Genomic DNA, 16,568 nt, shown 5'->3' on the forward strand with positions numbered 1-16,568 from the left:
GACTGTTGCTACTACTATACCAGAGAAAGCTTTCCAGGTGTTAATCACACTTTACATGAAGACATTCTATGCCTCTTGTCTGAGGATCCTAGCACACCTTTAAATGTTATTCCAGATCACCCTAACCTATGCCATTTAATATCACAGAAATATACAGCATAAGAGGTTGCCATTTGGTCCATCGTGCCTATGCCAGCTCTTAACTTTTCAATTAGTCCTACTCCCCAACGCTTCTCCACATCCCAGTAAAATTTTCCTTTTCAAGTATTCGTTAGTTCCCCTTTTAAGGCAGTGCATTCCAGATCATAACAATGCCACAATTTTTTTTCTTGTCATATAGCACTTGGTTCTTCTGCCAATTACATTAAATCTGCATCCTTGGGTCACCTAACCCTTTGCCACTGGATACAGATTCTTCTTATTTACTCTATCAAAATCCTTCAACATATTGAACACCTCTATCAAATCTCCCCTTAACCTTCTCTGCTCCAAGAACAATCCCAGTTTCTCTAGTATCTCCATGTACCTGAAATCTTTCATCACTGGTATCATTCTAGTAAATCTCCTCTGTACCCTCTCTAAGGCGAAAATATCCTTCCTATGGTGTGGTGCTGAGAACTGAACACAATACTCCAGCTGAGACCAAAACAGTGTATTATAAAGATTTAGCATAACTTTCTTGCTTTTGTACTCTATATCCCTATTTATAAAATCAAGGATCCCATACACCTTTTTAATAGCCTTCTCAACTTGTCCAGTCACCTTCTAAGATTGTGTATGTACATCCCCAGCTCTCTCTATTCCTGCACCCGCTTTACATCATGAGAATGGTTCCAGGGATGAGGAATTTCAGTTATGAAGGTAGATTGGAGAAGTTGAGACTGTTTTCCTTGAAGAGAAGGCTGAGAGGAGATTTGGAGGTATTCAAAATCATGACGGGTCTGGACAGAGTGGACAGGGAAAAACTGTTCCCACTTGTGAAAGGATTGAGAACGAGAGGGCACAGATTGAAAGTGATTGGCAAAAGAAGTGAAAGCGACAAGAGAAAAAACCTCTTCATGCAATGATTAATTAGGATCTAGAATGCAGTGCCTGAGAGTATGGTGGAGGCAGATTCAATTGAGGCATTCAAAAGGGAATCAGACTCTTAACTGAATAGGAAGAATGTGTAGGGTTACGGAGAGAAGGTGGGGGAACATTAGGTGAATAGGCATTAGGTGAATTGCTCATTCGGAGAGCCAGTGCAGTCACGATCGGTTGAATAGCTTCCTTCTGCACTGTAATAATTCTGTGATATGTATTGTCTCTCCTCATCCTTTCTCCCAAAAGGTATCACTTCACACTACGTTAAAATTTAATCTGCCATGTGTCTATTCATTTCCCCAGTCTGTTCGTGTCCTCTTGAAGTCTGTTACTATCCTCTACACGGTTTCCTACATTTCTGAGTTTCGTACCTGCTACAAACTTTGAAGTTATGCCCTGGATATCCAAGTCCTGTTTATTAATATACAACCAAAAAAGATCACTACTCCCAATACCAACACCTGGGTGACAACATTTTACACTTCCTTCCAGTGTGAAAAACATCCGCTTACCACCTCTCTCTGCTTTCTGTCCCGTAGCCAATTTTGCATGCATACAGCCACTGTGCCTGTACTCCCACGGGCTTCAGTTTCGTTAATATATCGTGTATACTTCTACATGGTCCCTTCTTGTCTCTACAGAATGCTAAATGGGTCTCGTCTCTCCTTGTAATTAAATTCTTTGACCACAATGATCATGAAATGCCTCCATGCCTTGAATATATGATGTGGAATCAGTTTGGGTGGAAATAAGGAATAGCAAGGGGAAGCAGTCACGGATGGGAGTTGTCTATAGGCCCCCAAAGATTTGCTTCACTGTAGGACAAAGTATAAATTGGGAAATAACGGAGGCGTGCAAGAAGGGCACTACAATTGTCATGGGTGATTTTAATCTGCATATTGACTGGAAAAATCAGACTGGCAGAGGTAACATGGAAGACGAATTTGTAAAGTGCATCAGGGATTGTTACTTCGAGCAATACGTTGCAGAACCTATCAGGGAACAGGCTATTTTAGATCTAGTAATGTGTAATGAGGCAGGATTAATGAGAGATATCGTCGTTAAGGATCCTCTAGGGGGTAGCAATCACAGCATGGTAGAATTTCAAATTCAGTTTGAGGGCGAGCAACTCGGGTCTCAAACCAGTGGAGGCATTGGTCGAAATATTCCAGAACTCACTGGATTCCGGGAGGGTCCCAGCAGATTGGAAAACCGCTAATGTGATGCCCCTGTTCAAGAAGGGAGGGAGACAAAAAGCAGGAAACTATAGACCAGTTAGCTTATCAGTTGTTGGGAAAATTATTAAGTCCATTATTAAGGAAGAAATAGCAGGACATTTAGAAAAGCTTAACGCAATCAGAGTCAACATGGTTTTGTGAAAGGGTTATGTTTGACAAATTTGTTAAGAGTTCTTTGAGGATATAACAAACAGAGTTGATAAAGGTGAACCGGTCGACATAGTGTATTTAGATTTCCAGAAGGCATTCAATAAAGTGCCACATAAAAGATTATTGCACAAGATAGGAGCTCACGGTATTGGGGGTAATGTATTAGTATGGATTGAGGATCAGTTAACTCACAGAAGACAGAGTCGGGGATTAATGGGTCTTTTTCAAGTTCGAAAGACGTAACTAGTGGATTGCCACAAGGATCAGTCCTAGGGCCTCAATTATTTACTATCTATATTAATGACTTGGAAGAGTGCAATATATCCAAATTTGCTGACGATACAAAAATAGGTGGGAGGGCATATTGTGATGAGGACATAAGGAATCTGCAAGGGGATATAGATAGGTTGAGCGAGTGGGCAAAAACTTGGCAGATGGAGTTTAATGTAGGAGAATGTGAGGTCATGCACTTTGGTAGGAAGAATCAAAAGGCAGACTATTATTTAAATGGAGAGAGACTTAAAAAAAGTGCAGCACAGAGGGATCTGGGTGTTCTTGTGCATGAAACACAAAAAGTTAGCATGCAGGTGCAGCAAGTAATTAAGGCGGCAAATGGAATTTTGGCCTTTATTGCCAGGGGGTTGGAGTTTAAAAATAGGGAAGTCTTGTACAGGGTGTTGGTAAGGCCGCACCTGGAGTACTGTGTACAGTATTGGTCCCCGTATTTAAGAAAGGATATACTGGCATTGCAGGCAGTTCAAAAGAGATTCACTAGGCCGATTTCTGGGATGAAGGGGTTGACTTATCAAGAACGGCTAAACAGATTAGGCCTTTATTCATTAGAATTTAGAAGAATGAGGGGTCATCTTATTGAACTGTACAAGATTGAGGGGGCTTGACAGGGTAGATGTTGAGAAGATGTTTTCACTCGTGGGGGAATCTCGAACTAGGGGACATAGTTACAGAATAAGGGGACACTCATTTAAAACGGGGATGTGAAGGAATTTCTTCTCTCAGAGGGTAGTGAATGTCTGGAATTCTCTACCTGAGAGATTTGTGGAGGCTAGATCACTGAAAGTATTTAGAGACTAGGTAGATAAGATTTTTTGAAATATCGGGGAGTTGAGGGCTATGAGGAGCTGGCACGAAAGGGGAGTTGAGGTCTGGGGCAGATCAACCAGAATCTTATTGAATGGTGGGGCAGCCTTGAGGGGCTGAATGGCCTACTCCTGCTCCTATTTCTTATGTTTTCTTATGTTCTTATTTCCCTAATGTCTTGCTGACCTAAACTAATGGTAGTCAAGGTAATAAAAACAGAAAATGCTAGAAACACTCAGCATCTGTGGTTTGAAAAGTGAATTACCCTTCTACTTTTAGTTCTTTCAATTTAGTATACTGCAACACTGCTCTACATTGGGGAGACCAAACGCAGATCAGGTTGTCACTTTGTGGGAAACTTCTGTTCAGTCCACAAGCATGACCTGGAACTTCATTTTAATCCTCCTACCTACACTGTTCAAATGAAGTTCGATGTAAGCTGGAGGAACAGCACCTCACCTTTTGATTAGACACTTTAAAGCCTTCGGACATAACACTGTGTTCAACAATTTCAGATCATAACCTTTCCCTCTTTTTTTGGAACGCAGATGTTGGTGATGATTTTGCTATTTCCACTTACATCTCCTCCAGACCAATCTTTTATTTCTTTACTTGTCTCATTACCATCTCCTTTTGCCTTGCACCATCATGCATTTTATCATTTAATTTCTACTGCCTTCCACCCCATAACAGATCTTCCATTTTAATTCTTCCTCTCCTCCCCCTTTTCCCTGCCTCAGAACTTGCTTAAAACCTTTAACTGTAACTTCTGCCAGTTCTGATGAAAGGTCATCACTTGAAATGTGAATTCTAGTTCTCTCTCCACAGATGTTGCCTGACTTGATGAATGTTTCCAGCACCTTCGGTTTTTATTTTAGATTTCAGTACCCACAGTATTTTGTGTCCGTAACGTTATTCAAAGTGTGATCCGACCATCGCACTTGACAGCTTCAGCAACAAGTTATTCAATTTGTACTCAACTGACTTAGTGGTCAGAACCAAGTCCATCATCACTCTAGATCTTTTTCTTATCTCCTTCCCTTGTTCCTATAACTTCCATCATATATTTATGGCACCAGATTTTCTTGCCAACGTCATGTCGTACCTTAACCCTCTTCGTCCATTGTTAGCAAAGCTGTGCAAAATTACCTAAAGGGGTTCAGGAGACCTATTGTATTCCAATAGGTACATAACTATTAAATAGCACACTTCTTTGGCCTCCTTGTCTCGAGAGACAATGGGTAAGCGCCTGGAGGTGGTCAGTGGTTTGTGCAGCAGCGCCTGGAGTGGCAGACTCTTCCACAGGTGCTGCAGATAAAATTGGTTGTCGGGGCTGTTACACAGTTGGTTCTCTCCTTACGCTTCTGTCTTTTTTCCTGCCAACTGCTAAGTCTCTTCGACTCGCCACGCTTTAGCCCCGCCTTTATGGTTGCCCGCCAGCTCTGGCGATCGCTGGCAACTGACTCCCACGACTTGTGATCAATGTCACAACTACCGTGGAATCTCCCTGCTCAGCATAGTGGGGAAAGTCTTCGCTCGTGTCACTTAAAACAGGCTCCAGAAGCTGGCTGAGCGTGTCTACCCTGAGGCACAGTGTGGCTTTCGAGCAGAGAGATCCACCATTGACATGCTGTTCTCCCTTCGCCAGCTACAGGAGAAATGCCGTGAACAACAGATGCCCCTCTACGTTGCTTTCATTGATCTCACCAAAGCCTCTGACCTCGTCAGCAGAAGTGGTCTCTTCAGACTACAAGAAAAGATTGGATGCACACCAAAGCTACTAAGTATCATCACCTCATTCCATGACAAATAGCACACTACTTCATTATATTATGCACACTTTTAATTTTGCAAATTTCCACAGTCGCTTATGCTTGAACAAAAATCACTACTTTACAACTAGATGCATGCAGAAGTAGCTCACAGTCCATGTTTGGAGTTGAAGATGGCTATGTGCAAGTTTGTTTTCAAAAATATAGTTAGGGCCTTAATATTCTGCCATAATGAAGGACATTCCTGGAGGAAAATGAAATCTGCAGTAAATCAGAATCTCCAGCAGTATTCATTTCGGTTGCTCTGCTCTTGCCAAAGTTACACTATTATTTTATCCAACTGCAATTGTAATGCGTTTCATTCCAGGACAGGACTAATATTCAGCAAAGAAGCAACTGTGCTGGCCTATGCCAGTGTTGGTCAGGGGCTGTAAGAAATACAGAATCAGTTACAAACTGCTGGGATTGTTTGACCTGTAGTAACCTGGAGCTCGGATACTGGCCTGAGCTGGTAAAAACCAGTTTGAACTAATTACTTGATGAGACAAGACAAAGGATCGATCACAGGAACAGAGCCTTATTTGGACACGGTGCGATACCGGGGTCTTTGGGCCTGGGCCAATTAAGAGAAGCTGTGAACGAGGTGAGCAGGCTTAAGCCAACCGGAAAGACACAGCTCAGATTTGGAGAGATAAGAATGAGGATAAGAATGGAGCTTTTTGGGCATAGAGAAAGCAAAAACGCTGGAGATCAACAATCGAGGGAGCGGAAGACCCTGCATGAGCGACGCGGCGACAACGTAGGAGAGAGAGAGAGAACGGAACGCCTGGCCAGCGTTAACTCTCCCTTTTTCGGGTAATATCCTTTGTTTTCTGTGACTCGGTCAGGGAAAGGTCAGAGGAACCTAGTGGGTGTGCTTATGAATTCTAGCTAGTTTTGTTATTAACTGTATAACTCAGTTGGAGTTGCATGCTTTTGTCTAACTAAGTGTATAAGCCTTATTCTTACATTGTACAACAACGTGAATATAGTAAATTGATAGTTAAAGAAAGGACTGAGTTCCTCCTCTTTATACTAAGCCATTAACTGTAGCTGTGGATTAAGCTGGAGGGTGGCTCTCCTGTAACCTGATATCCCAAACACCCAGCCTGAGCCTGAATTAAGAGGACTTCAGCCCCACGTGACGGCCAGGATCAAGTGGGTATAGGGAATAAAGGGGACAAGGGGGAGCTGACTCCGCGCCACGGTTTACACCAGCTTGGCTCCATTGAGACCATTCTCATCTGAGTCAGAGGTTTTCAAGCTCAAGCTTCACTGTAGATTTAAGTACATAATACAGGCTGACATTTCAGTGCAGTATTGAGAGAGTGATGAGTGGATGGAGGTGAAGTCTTTCAGATAGGACATTAAACCAAGGCATTGTCTGCCTGTTCAGGTAAATGTTGAAGATTTTGTGGTGCTATTCAAAGAAGAACAGGAAGTGCACTCAGTGTTTATAGCAGTATTTCTCCCAGCAACACCACCAAAAATAGATGAGCTGGTCATTCATTCATTTTCTGTTTGTATTGCATTGCTGTGTGCAAATTTGTGCCTATGCGACAACAGTGACTGGCCTTCAAAAGTAATTCATTATTTATGATCCTGGCGAATCAGTATCATAAAGTGCTTCCTGATGGTGTGATAAGACATGAATTAATTTCTTTCTGGCACAACCTCCTGAATATTCATTACTTACTTTGTCTGCAGCTGCCAACAGGTTGTCAGCCATTTTATCGAGGTTTGGTGCTTTTCCTGTGTAGATAAATCTCATCATTTCCTTAAACACTTCAGGATCTACATCATTTATTTCTACTCTGTTCTGTTGGGAAAAGGTTAAAAAGGAATATCAAATACAATAATTCAGAGTTCAAAACTGGACACCATCTAATATTTGATCAGTGCACTAACTGCATTTCTACTGCAATTTATATTAGCAATTTAAAGATTTGCACAAAGGTGTACATTTAGAATACAAAGGCAACCTGCTCATCTAAGTCACAGTAATACCAAAAAACAAATAAAATTGTGTAAAACATATCAATTTGACTTTTGAAATTAATTTAAACTTAAAATTAACAAGTGCATGGCAGTCTTACCTTCTTGCTTTCTTCCATTTCATGTTCAAACATAGCATTAAAAACAGGAGAACGAGCTGACAAATGGGAAAAAAGGGCATAAGACCAAAATTTTTTCTTGTCAATTAGATGTATGTAATTTTTTTGATTCAGAAATTACATACCTGCTAAAATTGATTTGTGAGCTTTGAATTCTTGTCCTCCCACATAAAGAGAACAGTCTGTGAATCTAGAACTTTCCAATAGATTCCCCAAATCATCTGCCAGCCGACATTCTGGAACCTTTAATGTATTCATATTTGATTGGCCGGATATATTAACAGAATCTTGAACTACACTCACCTGAGCCAGAGAGGGAAGAAAACAAAAACAAAGTCTCAAACGTCAACACCAATAAAGTCCTTTACAACAGTCTAATAAATTGTATGGTCTTATTTACTTCAGTTGAAATAAATATTCCTACAACATTTGCTTCAGAACTAATTATTTTCATTTCACTAAAGTGCTTAAGTTAACAATGGCCACAAGCTTTAATAGTTTTAAGTCTTGAGACACCCTGCATTTTAAAATAAACATTCAGGCCTGGAGTTTCCTCCAAGGGCATAACCCCAAAGTTGCACCCAAAATTATGTCTGAAGCGGTACCCATTTTGCTGGTCAAGTTACACCCAAGCATCCTTCCTATCTAATTAAATTACAGCTGAACTTAAAATGGGCATAAAATCAGTGTAAACAATCAGGGCACAAAGAAACCACATATCCACACAAGTATACTTCTTCTTGGAGTCTTAAAATTTCAAGTTTCAACTCATTTAAGCATCATTCATACACATCAGGCCACAATTAACAATCTGAAAATGGGAAGTTTTTCAATTTTTAATATGACTTGCTGTTTGCGATAAAAATGCATTGAAGGAAACAAATGATACACAACAGGACTCAGTGGATAAAGTTTTTAAAACAATCACAAAGTTGAAATTAAAGACCATAAAAATTACTTAGTTTACTGCTGTGCCTAAAAATCTGGGCATAATATTTGAGATAAGATTCCGACTCCCCAACATGGACAACAACTACCAGTGTATACCATTCAGAATTAATGGGATGGTCAGTTTTGTGGGGAGATTCATTCATATGGAAGGTTTGACAGATGGACGTAAAGATCAAGGTGACTTGGATAGTTTGCAGTTATGCATGTAACTTAATTTGCCCAACACTCCATTTTTTTTAAACCATGTAATTGAGTGCAAATTCAGAAGAAATTTTAGGCCTTACAATATAAAATAACACTTTCAGGCGATAGGTTATAAACACATTATAGGAAGTAATTACAAAAGCATTAATCATACTATAATCATTGTCGTCATTGACTTCTTTCCCTCTGAATTTGTTGCAATTCACTTCCATTGCTCTAGTACTTCACAGACAGTAATTCCACATCAGTTATTTATTGTACATCTGAGTCATTAGGGACATTCCAAGTACATATGATCCTATGATTTCTAATTTACATCAATGATTTAAGATTCTGAAACTGAATGCAAATTGCACAAATTTTCAATTGATAGCAAAGTAAAAGCAGCAGTTTACTGAGGAGCCAGTTCAAGAAATGCAAAATGAATTGTACAAAATATGCTAGTCAGTCAAGTATCATGCAGGCCCCCACCTGCCAAGAATGAGGCATATTAATTTTATCATATGAACATTGATTTTAAACTTTTACTGGAGTGAAGAAAGGACTTGTTAAAAAAAAAATCACCAGACACTTGGCTGGAAAAACACGTTTGTATTCTAACAGACAGTGCTTGGAGGGACAAAGAGGCTATTCCCTGCTCCAATTTAACCCAAAATGGGCTTTGAGCACCAGGGTATCGTAAGAGACATTCCAGGGTTGGCTAAGACAAGAGAATCCACAAACAGACGTGGTCAGACAATGACTAACCTGCTTGGCAACCTGGGTTTTTCTGAATTGTACAAAGAGTTTGAACTCGGAGACGGCAGAATGCTCCTGAACTGAAAAGACCGCTCCTGTCTGTCTGGCTCTCCCTCTCCTCCATGGAACTCTAAATCCACTGAAAACACATGAACTCCAGGAGAGAAAAGTCTCCTACATCGAGGAAGGTTTAAGAAGAATACTGGGCCAACGAAAAGCAAGACTTACCTACTATCAAGGACACTGCAGCAAGCTCGAGGAACCGTAACAAAAACCATTTTCAGATATTGTCTCAAACTTTTCCACTTTATTTGTCCTGCTCTCTTCTGTCTCTATCTGCACGTGTGTATCGTATATGCATGCTAGTGTGGGCACGTCACGTATCCGTAGGCGTTAACCGAATTAGAGTTTAAGTTTAATAAAGATCAACCTTTTTTCTTTAAACCCAAGAAAACTTTTTTGGCTAGTTTCTTTGCCTTATAGTTGGAAAGCAGTGAACAAAGATTCACCAAGGGGGAGCTAAAAAAAAACGGTGTGTTTAAAATTAAACCCTGTTACTCCAAGACCAGGTGAAGGCTGAGAGGGAACCCTAGACCCCTTTCTCACCTGGCCGTAACACGAGCAATGATGGATGGAATTTAATGTGGATAAATATGAAGCGTTATACATGAAGAAAAAATAGGCAAGCTTGATGAACGGTCTCGTAATAACTAAAATTTAAGTTGAAAAAGATCTCAACAGACTCAACATTACTCAATCACTGCACAGTAGCTAACAATAAAGCAAACAGAATACCGAACTGTATAGCCAAGACAGTAGGGGTGATGTTTCAGGAAGTCATACTTGGACTGTCCAGTGCTCTCATCAAACAATGCCTATTTTTGTAACAGTCACCAGTAATACTCAATTTCCTAATCCACTTAATTCAACTGAACCTGAGATTTCACTATGTTAAAGGAAACATGTTTCAATATCCTTATGGGAACCATCTGCTTTTGACGAATGACTGTCATATAAAAGAAATGGGCTGAATTTGGAGCAGGATTCATACTTCAAAAGGTCGATAATGGAAAACAGCATGTCCAGGTGTCTTGTAATTGAGTTCCTGGAAAGGATGCAAGATATCCATTACAAATTTTGAAATGTGGTGCCGATACTAGTCAAAAATCAAGGTGAAATAACCAAACCAAGTTGGCTGCAATGGGTAAATATCCAAATTAGCATTTAAAAAAAAAATTGATCGTGGGATGTGGGCATCGTGGCTAGGCCAGCATTTAAAGCCCATTTTGAATTGCCCTGGAGAAATTGGTGGTGAGCTGCCTTCTTGAACCGCTGCAATCTTTGGGGTGTAGGTACACCCACAGTGCTGATAGGAAGAGAGTTCCAGGATTTTGACCCAGTGACAATGAAGGAACAGTGATAATGAAGGAACAGTGATATAGTTCCAAGTCAGGTTATTCAAGATGGTAGAGATCATGGGTTTGGAAGGTGCTGTCAAAGGAGCCTTGGTGAGTTCCTGCAGTGCATCTTTCAGATGGGACATACTGCTGCTACTTTGCATTAGCAGTGAAGGGAGTGAATTTTGAATGTGGTGGATGGGGTGCCAATCAAGTGGGTTGCTTTATCCTGGATGGTGTTGAGCTTCTTGAGTGTCACCCATCCAGGCAAGTGGACAGTATAAAGTCATTTTGCTGACTTGTGCCTTTTTAGATGATGGTCAGACAGTGGGGAGACAGGAGGTGGCTCCTGTAGAATTTCCAGCCTCCGGCCTTTTTTTGTAGCAACCACATTTATGTGGTTGCTCCAGTTCAGTTTCTGGTCAATGGTAACCACAGGATGTTGATGGTGGGGAATTCAGCGATGGTAATGCCATTGAACATCAAGGGGAGATGTTAGATTCTCTCTTGCTTTAGATTGTCAATGCCTGGTACTTGTGTGGTGCGAATGTTACTTGCCACTTATCAACCCAAGCCTGGATGTCATCCAGGTCCTGGTGCAAATGGGCACGGGCTGCTTCAGTATCTGAGGTGTCACAAATGGTGAACATTGTGCAATCATCAGCAAACATCCCCAACTTCTGATCTTAGAATGGAGCAAAGCAGCTGAAGATGGTTGGGCCTAGGACACTACCCTGAGGAACTCCTGCAGTGATGTCCTGGGAGTGAGATGACCGACCTTCAACAACCACAACCATCTTCCTTTGTGCTAGCTATGACACCAACCAGCGGAGAGTTTTCCCCCCGATTCCCATTGATTCCAGTTATGCTAGGGCTCCTTGATGCCCTACTCGGTCAAATGCTGCCTTGATGTCAAGGACAGTCACTCTCACCTCACCTCTGGAGTTCAGCTCGTGCCCATGTTTGGACAAAGGCTGTAATGAGATCAGGAGCGGAGTGTCCCTGGCGAAACCCAAAATGAGCATCAATGAGCAGGTTATTGCTGAGCAAGGGCTGCTTGATAGCACTTTCAACGACCCCTTCCATCATTTTGCTGATGATCGAGAGTAGACCAATAGGGCGATAACTGACCGGGTTGGATTTGTCCTGATTTGTCCCACATTGTCAGCTAGATGCCAGTGCTGTAGGTGTACTGGAACAGCATGGCTAGGGGCATGGCTAGTTCTGGAGCACAAGTCTTCAGTACTATTGCCAGAATGTTGTCATGGCCCATAGCCTTTGCAGTATCCAGTACCTTCAGCTGTTTCTTGATATCATGTGGAGCAAATTGGATTGGCTGAAGAATGGCGTCTGTGATTCTGGAGACATCAGGAACAGGCAGAGATGGATCATCCACTCGGCACTTCTGGCTGAAGATGGCTGCAAATGCTTCAGCCTTGCCTTTTTCAAGGACCTGCTGGGCTCCCCCATCATTGAGGATGGGGATATTTGTAAAGCCTTCTTTCCTGTTAGTTGTTTAATTGTCCACCACCATTCACGACTGGATGTGGCAGGACTGCAGAACTTAGATCTGATCCGTTGGTTGTCGGATCGTTTAGCCCAGTCTATCGCATGCGGCTTTTGCTGTTTGGCATGCAAGTAGTCCTGTGTTGTCGCTTCACCAAGCTGACACCTCATTCTTAGGTATGCCTGGTGCTGCTCCTGGCATGCCCTCCTGCACTCTTCATTGAACCAGGGTTGGTCCCCCAACTTGTTGGTAATGGTAGAGTGGGGGATATGCAGGACCATGAGGTTACAGATATTGTGGTTAAATTAATTCTGCTGCTGCTGATGGCACAGAGCGCCTCATAGATGCCCAGCTTTAAGTTGCTAGATCTGTTTGAAATCAATCCCATTTAGCATGGTGGTAGTGCCACACGACACGATGGTGGGTATCCTCAATGTGAAGACGGGATCTCGTCTCCACAAGGATTGTGCGGTGCTCACTCCTACCAATACTGTCATGGACAGATGTATGTTTAGTTTAGTTTAGAGATACAGCACTGAAACAGGCCCTTCGGCCCACCGAGTCTGTGCCGACCATCAACCACCCATTTATACTAATCCTACACTAATCCCATATTCCTACCACATCCCCACCTGTCCCTATATATTTCCCTACCACCTACCTATACTAGGGGCAATTTCTAATGGCCAATTTACCTATCAACCTGCAAGTCTTTTGGCGTGACAGGTAGATTGGGGAGCACAAGGTTAAGTAGGTTTTTCCCTCTTGTTGGTTCTCTCACCAGCTGCCGCAGACCCAGTCTTGCAGCTATGTCTTTTAGGACTCAGCCAGCTTGATCAGTATTGATGCTACCGAGCCACGTTTGGTAATAGACCATGATGTCCCCCACCCAGAGTACATTTTGTGCCCTTGCTATCCTCAGTGCTTCTTCCAATTGGTGTTTAACATGGAGAAGCAATGATTCATCAGCTGAGGGGGTGGGGAGTGGTAGGTGGTAATCAGCAGGAAGTTTCCATGCCTTTGTTTGACCTGATGTGTTGAGACTTCATGGGGTCTGGAGTCAATGTTGAGGATGCCCAGGGCAACTCCCTCCCGACTGTATACCACTGTGCTTGAGTGGATCGTGATTGTGGGACGTTGTCTGTAAGGTATGATTTGGTGAATATGACTATGTCAGGCTGTTGACTAGTCTGCGGGACAGCTCTCCCAATTTTCGTACAAGTCCCCAAACATTAGTAAGGAGAACTTTGCAGGGTTGACAGGGCTGGGTTTGCAGTTATCGTTTCCGGTGCCTAGGTTGATGCTGGGTGTTCCGTCTGGTTTCATTCCTTTTCTTAGACTTCGGAGTGGTGTGATATAACTGAGTGGCTTTCTAGGCCATTTCAGAGGGTGTTTAAGAATAAACCACACTGCTCTCGGTCTGGAGTCATATGGAGGCCAGACCAGGTAAGGACGGCTGATTTCCATCCCTAAAGGATATTAGTGAACCAGATGCGTTTTACAACAATCCACAATGGTTTCATGGTCACCATTAGACGAGCTTTTAATTTTTTTTAATGAATTGAATGCAAATTTCACTATCTGCTGTGGTGAGATTCGAACCCATGAACCCAGAACATTAGCCTGGGCCTTCTAGCTTACTAGTCCAGTGACATTACCACTATGCCACCGCTTCCCTGAGTTACTCAGTGCACAAAAAATACTGAAAATTTAATTAAGTTGGAAATGTGAAAACTGAGAGATCATGTGACAGCCAACAAAAGAGATAAATCTGTTAGCTCCTCCACCGGCAAGAAATTCTTTTAGGAGCAGTGTCCCCAAGTGATCTCCCGATATGGCCATTACAATTATTTGACTTTGCAGGCCTGGTTAATAAGGTTCCATCAGAACTTAGCTACATTTTATTCACTAAATGAATTTTCAATCTTGAGATGAGTTGGGGAGAGAGAAAAGAACACATACTCTTCTCTTCGGCAGTCCCTCAGGAACGAGGATGACTTTCTTCCACTCCAGGGTTGTAGGCCCTTAGGTGACTGAACAGTCCAATTCTGGATTTGCACACTTTGCCACAGGTGGGACAGGTGGCATTTGGTGAGGCGAGTGAATGGGATGCTTGAATTTCTGAACGTCCCTTCCGCTGTTTGCCCTTGCTTGCTGCCTGGGCATTATGATGTTGTTCGAACTGCCTGGCTTCTTCGTGGATGCTTCTTCTCCATTTTGGGCGGTCTCGGGCAAGAGATTCCCACAAATCAGTGGAGATGTCATATTTTCTCAGGGAGGCTTTAAGGACATCCTTGTAGTTGTTCCTCTGTGCTCTTGGTAGCCTCTGATGGGACGGAGCTCAGAATAGAAAGCTTGTTCTGGGAGTCTTGCGTCAGGCATGCGGACATTGCGGCCCGCCCAACGTAACGGACTAGCCATGACCCGTGTCTCGATACTGCAGATGTTGGACTGAGAGGACATCGATATTGGAGTCCCTGTCCTGCCACTGAATTTGCAGGATCTTGTTGAGGCACTGCTGGTGATACCTCTCCAGGGCTTTGAGATGTCTGCTGTACAGCGTCCATGTTTCCAATGCATTCAGGATGGTAGGTGGCACTGCGGCCCTGTGGACCATGTGCTTGGTGCCCGGTTTGAGGGCTTTGTTGCCAAACACTATTTTCCTCAGACGACCGAAGGCTGCGCTAGCACAATGGAGGCGATGCTGAGTTTCATCGTTAATGTCTGCCCTTGCTGGGAGGAGGCTCCCAAGGTCTGAGAAGTGATCCACATTGTCCAGTGGTTTGTCATGGATCTTGATTGTTGGGAGGCAGTGTTACACTGCCGGAGCAGGCTGGTAGAGGACCTGTGTCTTCTGGATGTTTAGCTTAAGGCCCATTCTTTCATATGAATGAGTGAATGCATCAACGAGAGTTTGAAGCTTGGTCTTTGAGTGTGCGCATACGCAAGCGTCATCAGCATACTGCAGCTTGATAACAGAGGTTGGAGTGGCCTTGGTTCTGGACTGGAGGCGACGTAGGTTAAATAGTTGACACGCATCCTGCACAGTAGATCTACTCCTGCAGGGAGCTTCAAGGAGATGAGGTGGAGTGTGGCGGCAAGGAAGATGGAAAAGAGCGTTGTTGCCATGACATAGCCTTGCTTAACTCCAGTCTGCACACTGATTGTGTCAATGGCAGATCCTTTGGCAATGACTGGATTGTTAACAACATGCTTTGCTTAAGCACATTTACCAGTTGATTCTTTGGGTTTATCATAATGTTTGACAGGACTCTAATTCAGTTGAGTTTTCGCATGCACTCAGCTGGATTCTTTCTTTGGATTGCATTCGATGGAAAACATCACAGAAGGTTTAGAAACAAATTTATAATATGAATCTTAAGTACTTAAAGACTATTGACTGTATAAAATGTCTATGGAGTACTCCTGTCATAAAGAGTGTGATCAATCACTTCAAATTTATGCAGCACAATATTTTCAGAAGCATTTTAAGTTTATTTCCAGAAACATGGATGATTTAGATTCTAATTCATTTCCTTCAGAAATTTTCCAATTTTCCAAAAATTTGTAATAGATGTTAGATCCACCAAACCTCATGACACTTCTTGTAACCTCTTTGTCAACCAAATAATTGTAATCATAACAAATTTATCACACAGCATATTTAACTTGCATGCCTAAGTGAAAATACGATGCATTATATTCATAGCACCCATTCCCAAAGGCCACATTTCAATTATTCTTTTTATAGAGTATAATGACATATAATTAAGCAGTATTCTTGCTAACAGAGTTTCTCACATATCCTGTAAATACTCAGATCAAAGTGAAATTATGATCACTTAAACACTTGCAGAAGCTGCTAATCTGTCAACAGTTATAGTGATAACCTGCCAGTATATCTGTAACACAGTTCTAATCTTCTCAGCACAAAAGTTCAATGCTCTAGGTCCAGGATATTGCCCATTAAAGACACCAATTAGGGTCAACGGCACTCTGAAAGTGTTCGAACAACTTCTTATTCCCTGACTGAGTTGCAGTCTCAACATGTCAGATGATGTAAATATGGTATAATGACAGGTGTACATAAAGCTAATTCTTATAATTGAGTGAGTCATTGAGTAGATTATGCACTAGGCATATTCCAGAAGGTTGCCTTATGCAAAATCTCTGTAGGAGGGTGTCAGGCAATAAGCAGTGACAAGAACTTATATTTATATAGTGCCTTTAAAGTAATAAAGGCGATCCACAGGAGTATTATAAAACAAGATATGACA

The 16,568-nt window shown here is 42.1% G+C and overlaps 1 protein-coding gene across 11 annotated transcripts in view; it reads right to left on the reverse strand.

The window, feature by feature from the left end:
* Window positions 1–16,568, reverse strand: part of spopla (speckle type BTB/POZ protein like a) — a 325,679-nt gene that overhangs the window by 7,122 nt on the left and 301,989 nt on the right. For all 11 annotated transcript variants that reach the window (XM_068035024.1, XM_068035015.1, XM_068035014.1 and 8 more), the window contains 3 exons: window positions 7,620–7,797; window positions 7,477–7,532; window positions 7,077–7,199 (listed from right to left, as the gene is read on the reverse strand). In XM_068035024.1, the coding sequence (XP_067891125.1) occupies window positions 7,077–7,199; window positions 7,477–7,532; window positions 7,620–7,797 (357 nt within the window). The remainder of the gene's footprint in view (window positions 1–7,076; window positions 7,200–7,476; window positions 7,533–7,619; window positions 7,798–16,568) is intronic.

This window comes from Heterodontus francisci, chromosome 7, assembly GCF_036365525.1.
Source record: "Heterodontus francisci isolate sHetFra1 chromosome 7, sHetFra1.hap1, whole genome shotgun sequence".
NCBI lineage: Eukaryota > Metazoa > Chordata > Chondrichthyes > Heterodontiformes > Heterodontidae > Heterodontus > Heterodontus francisci.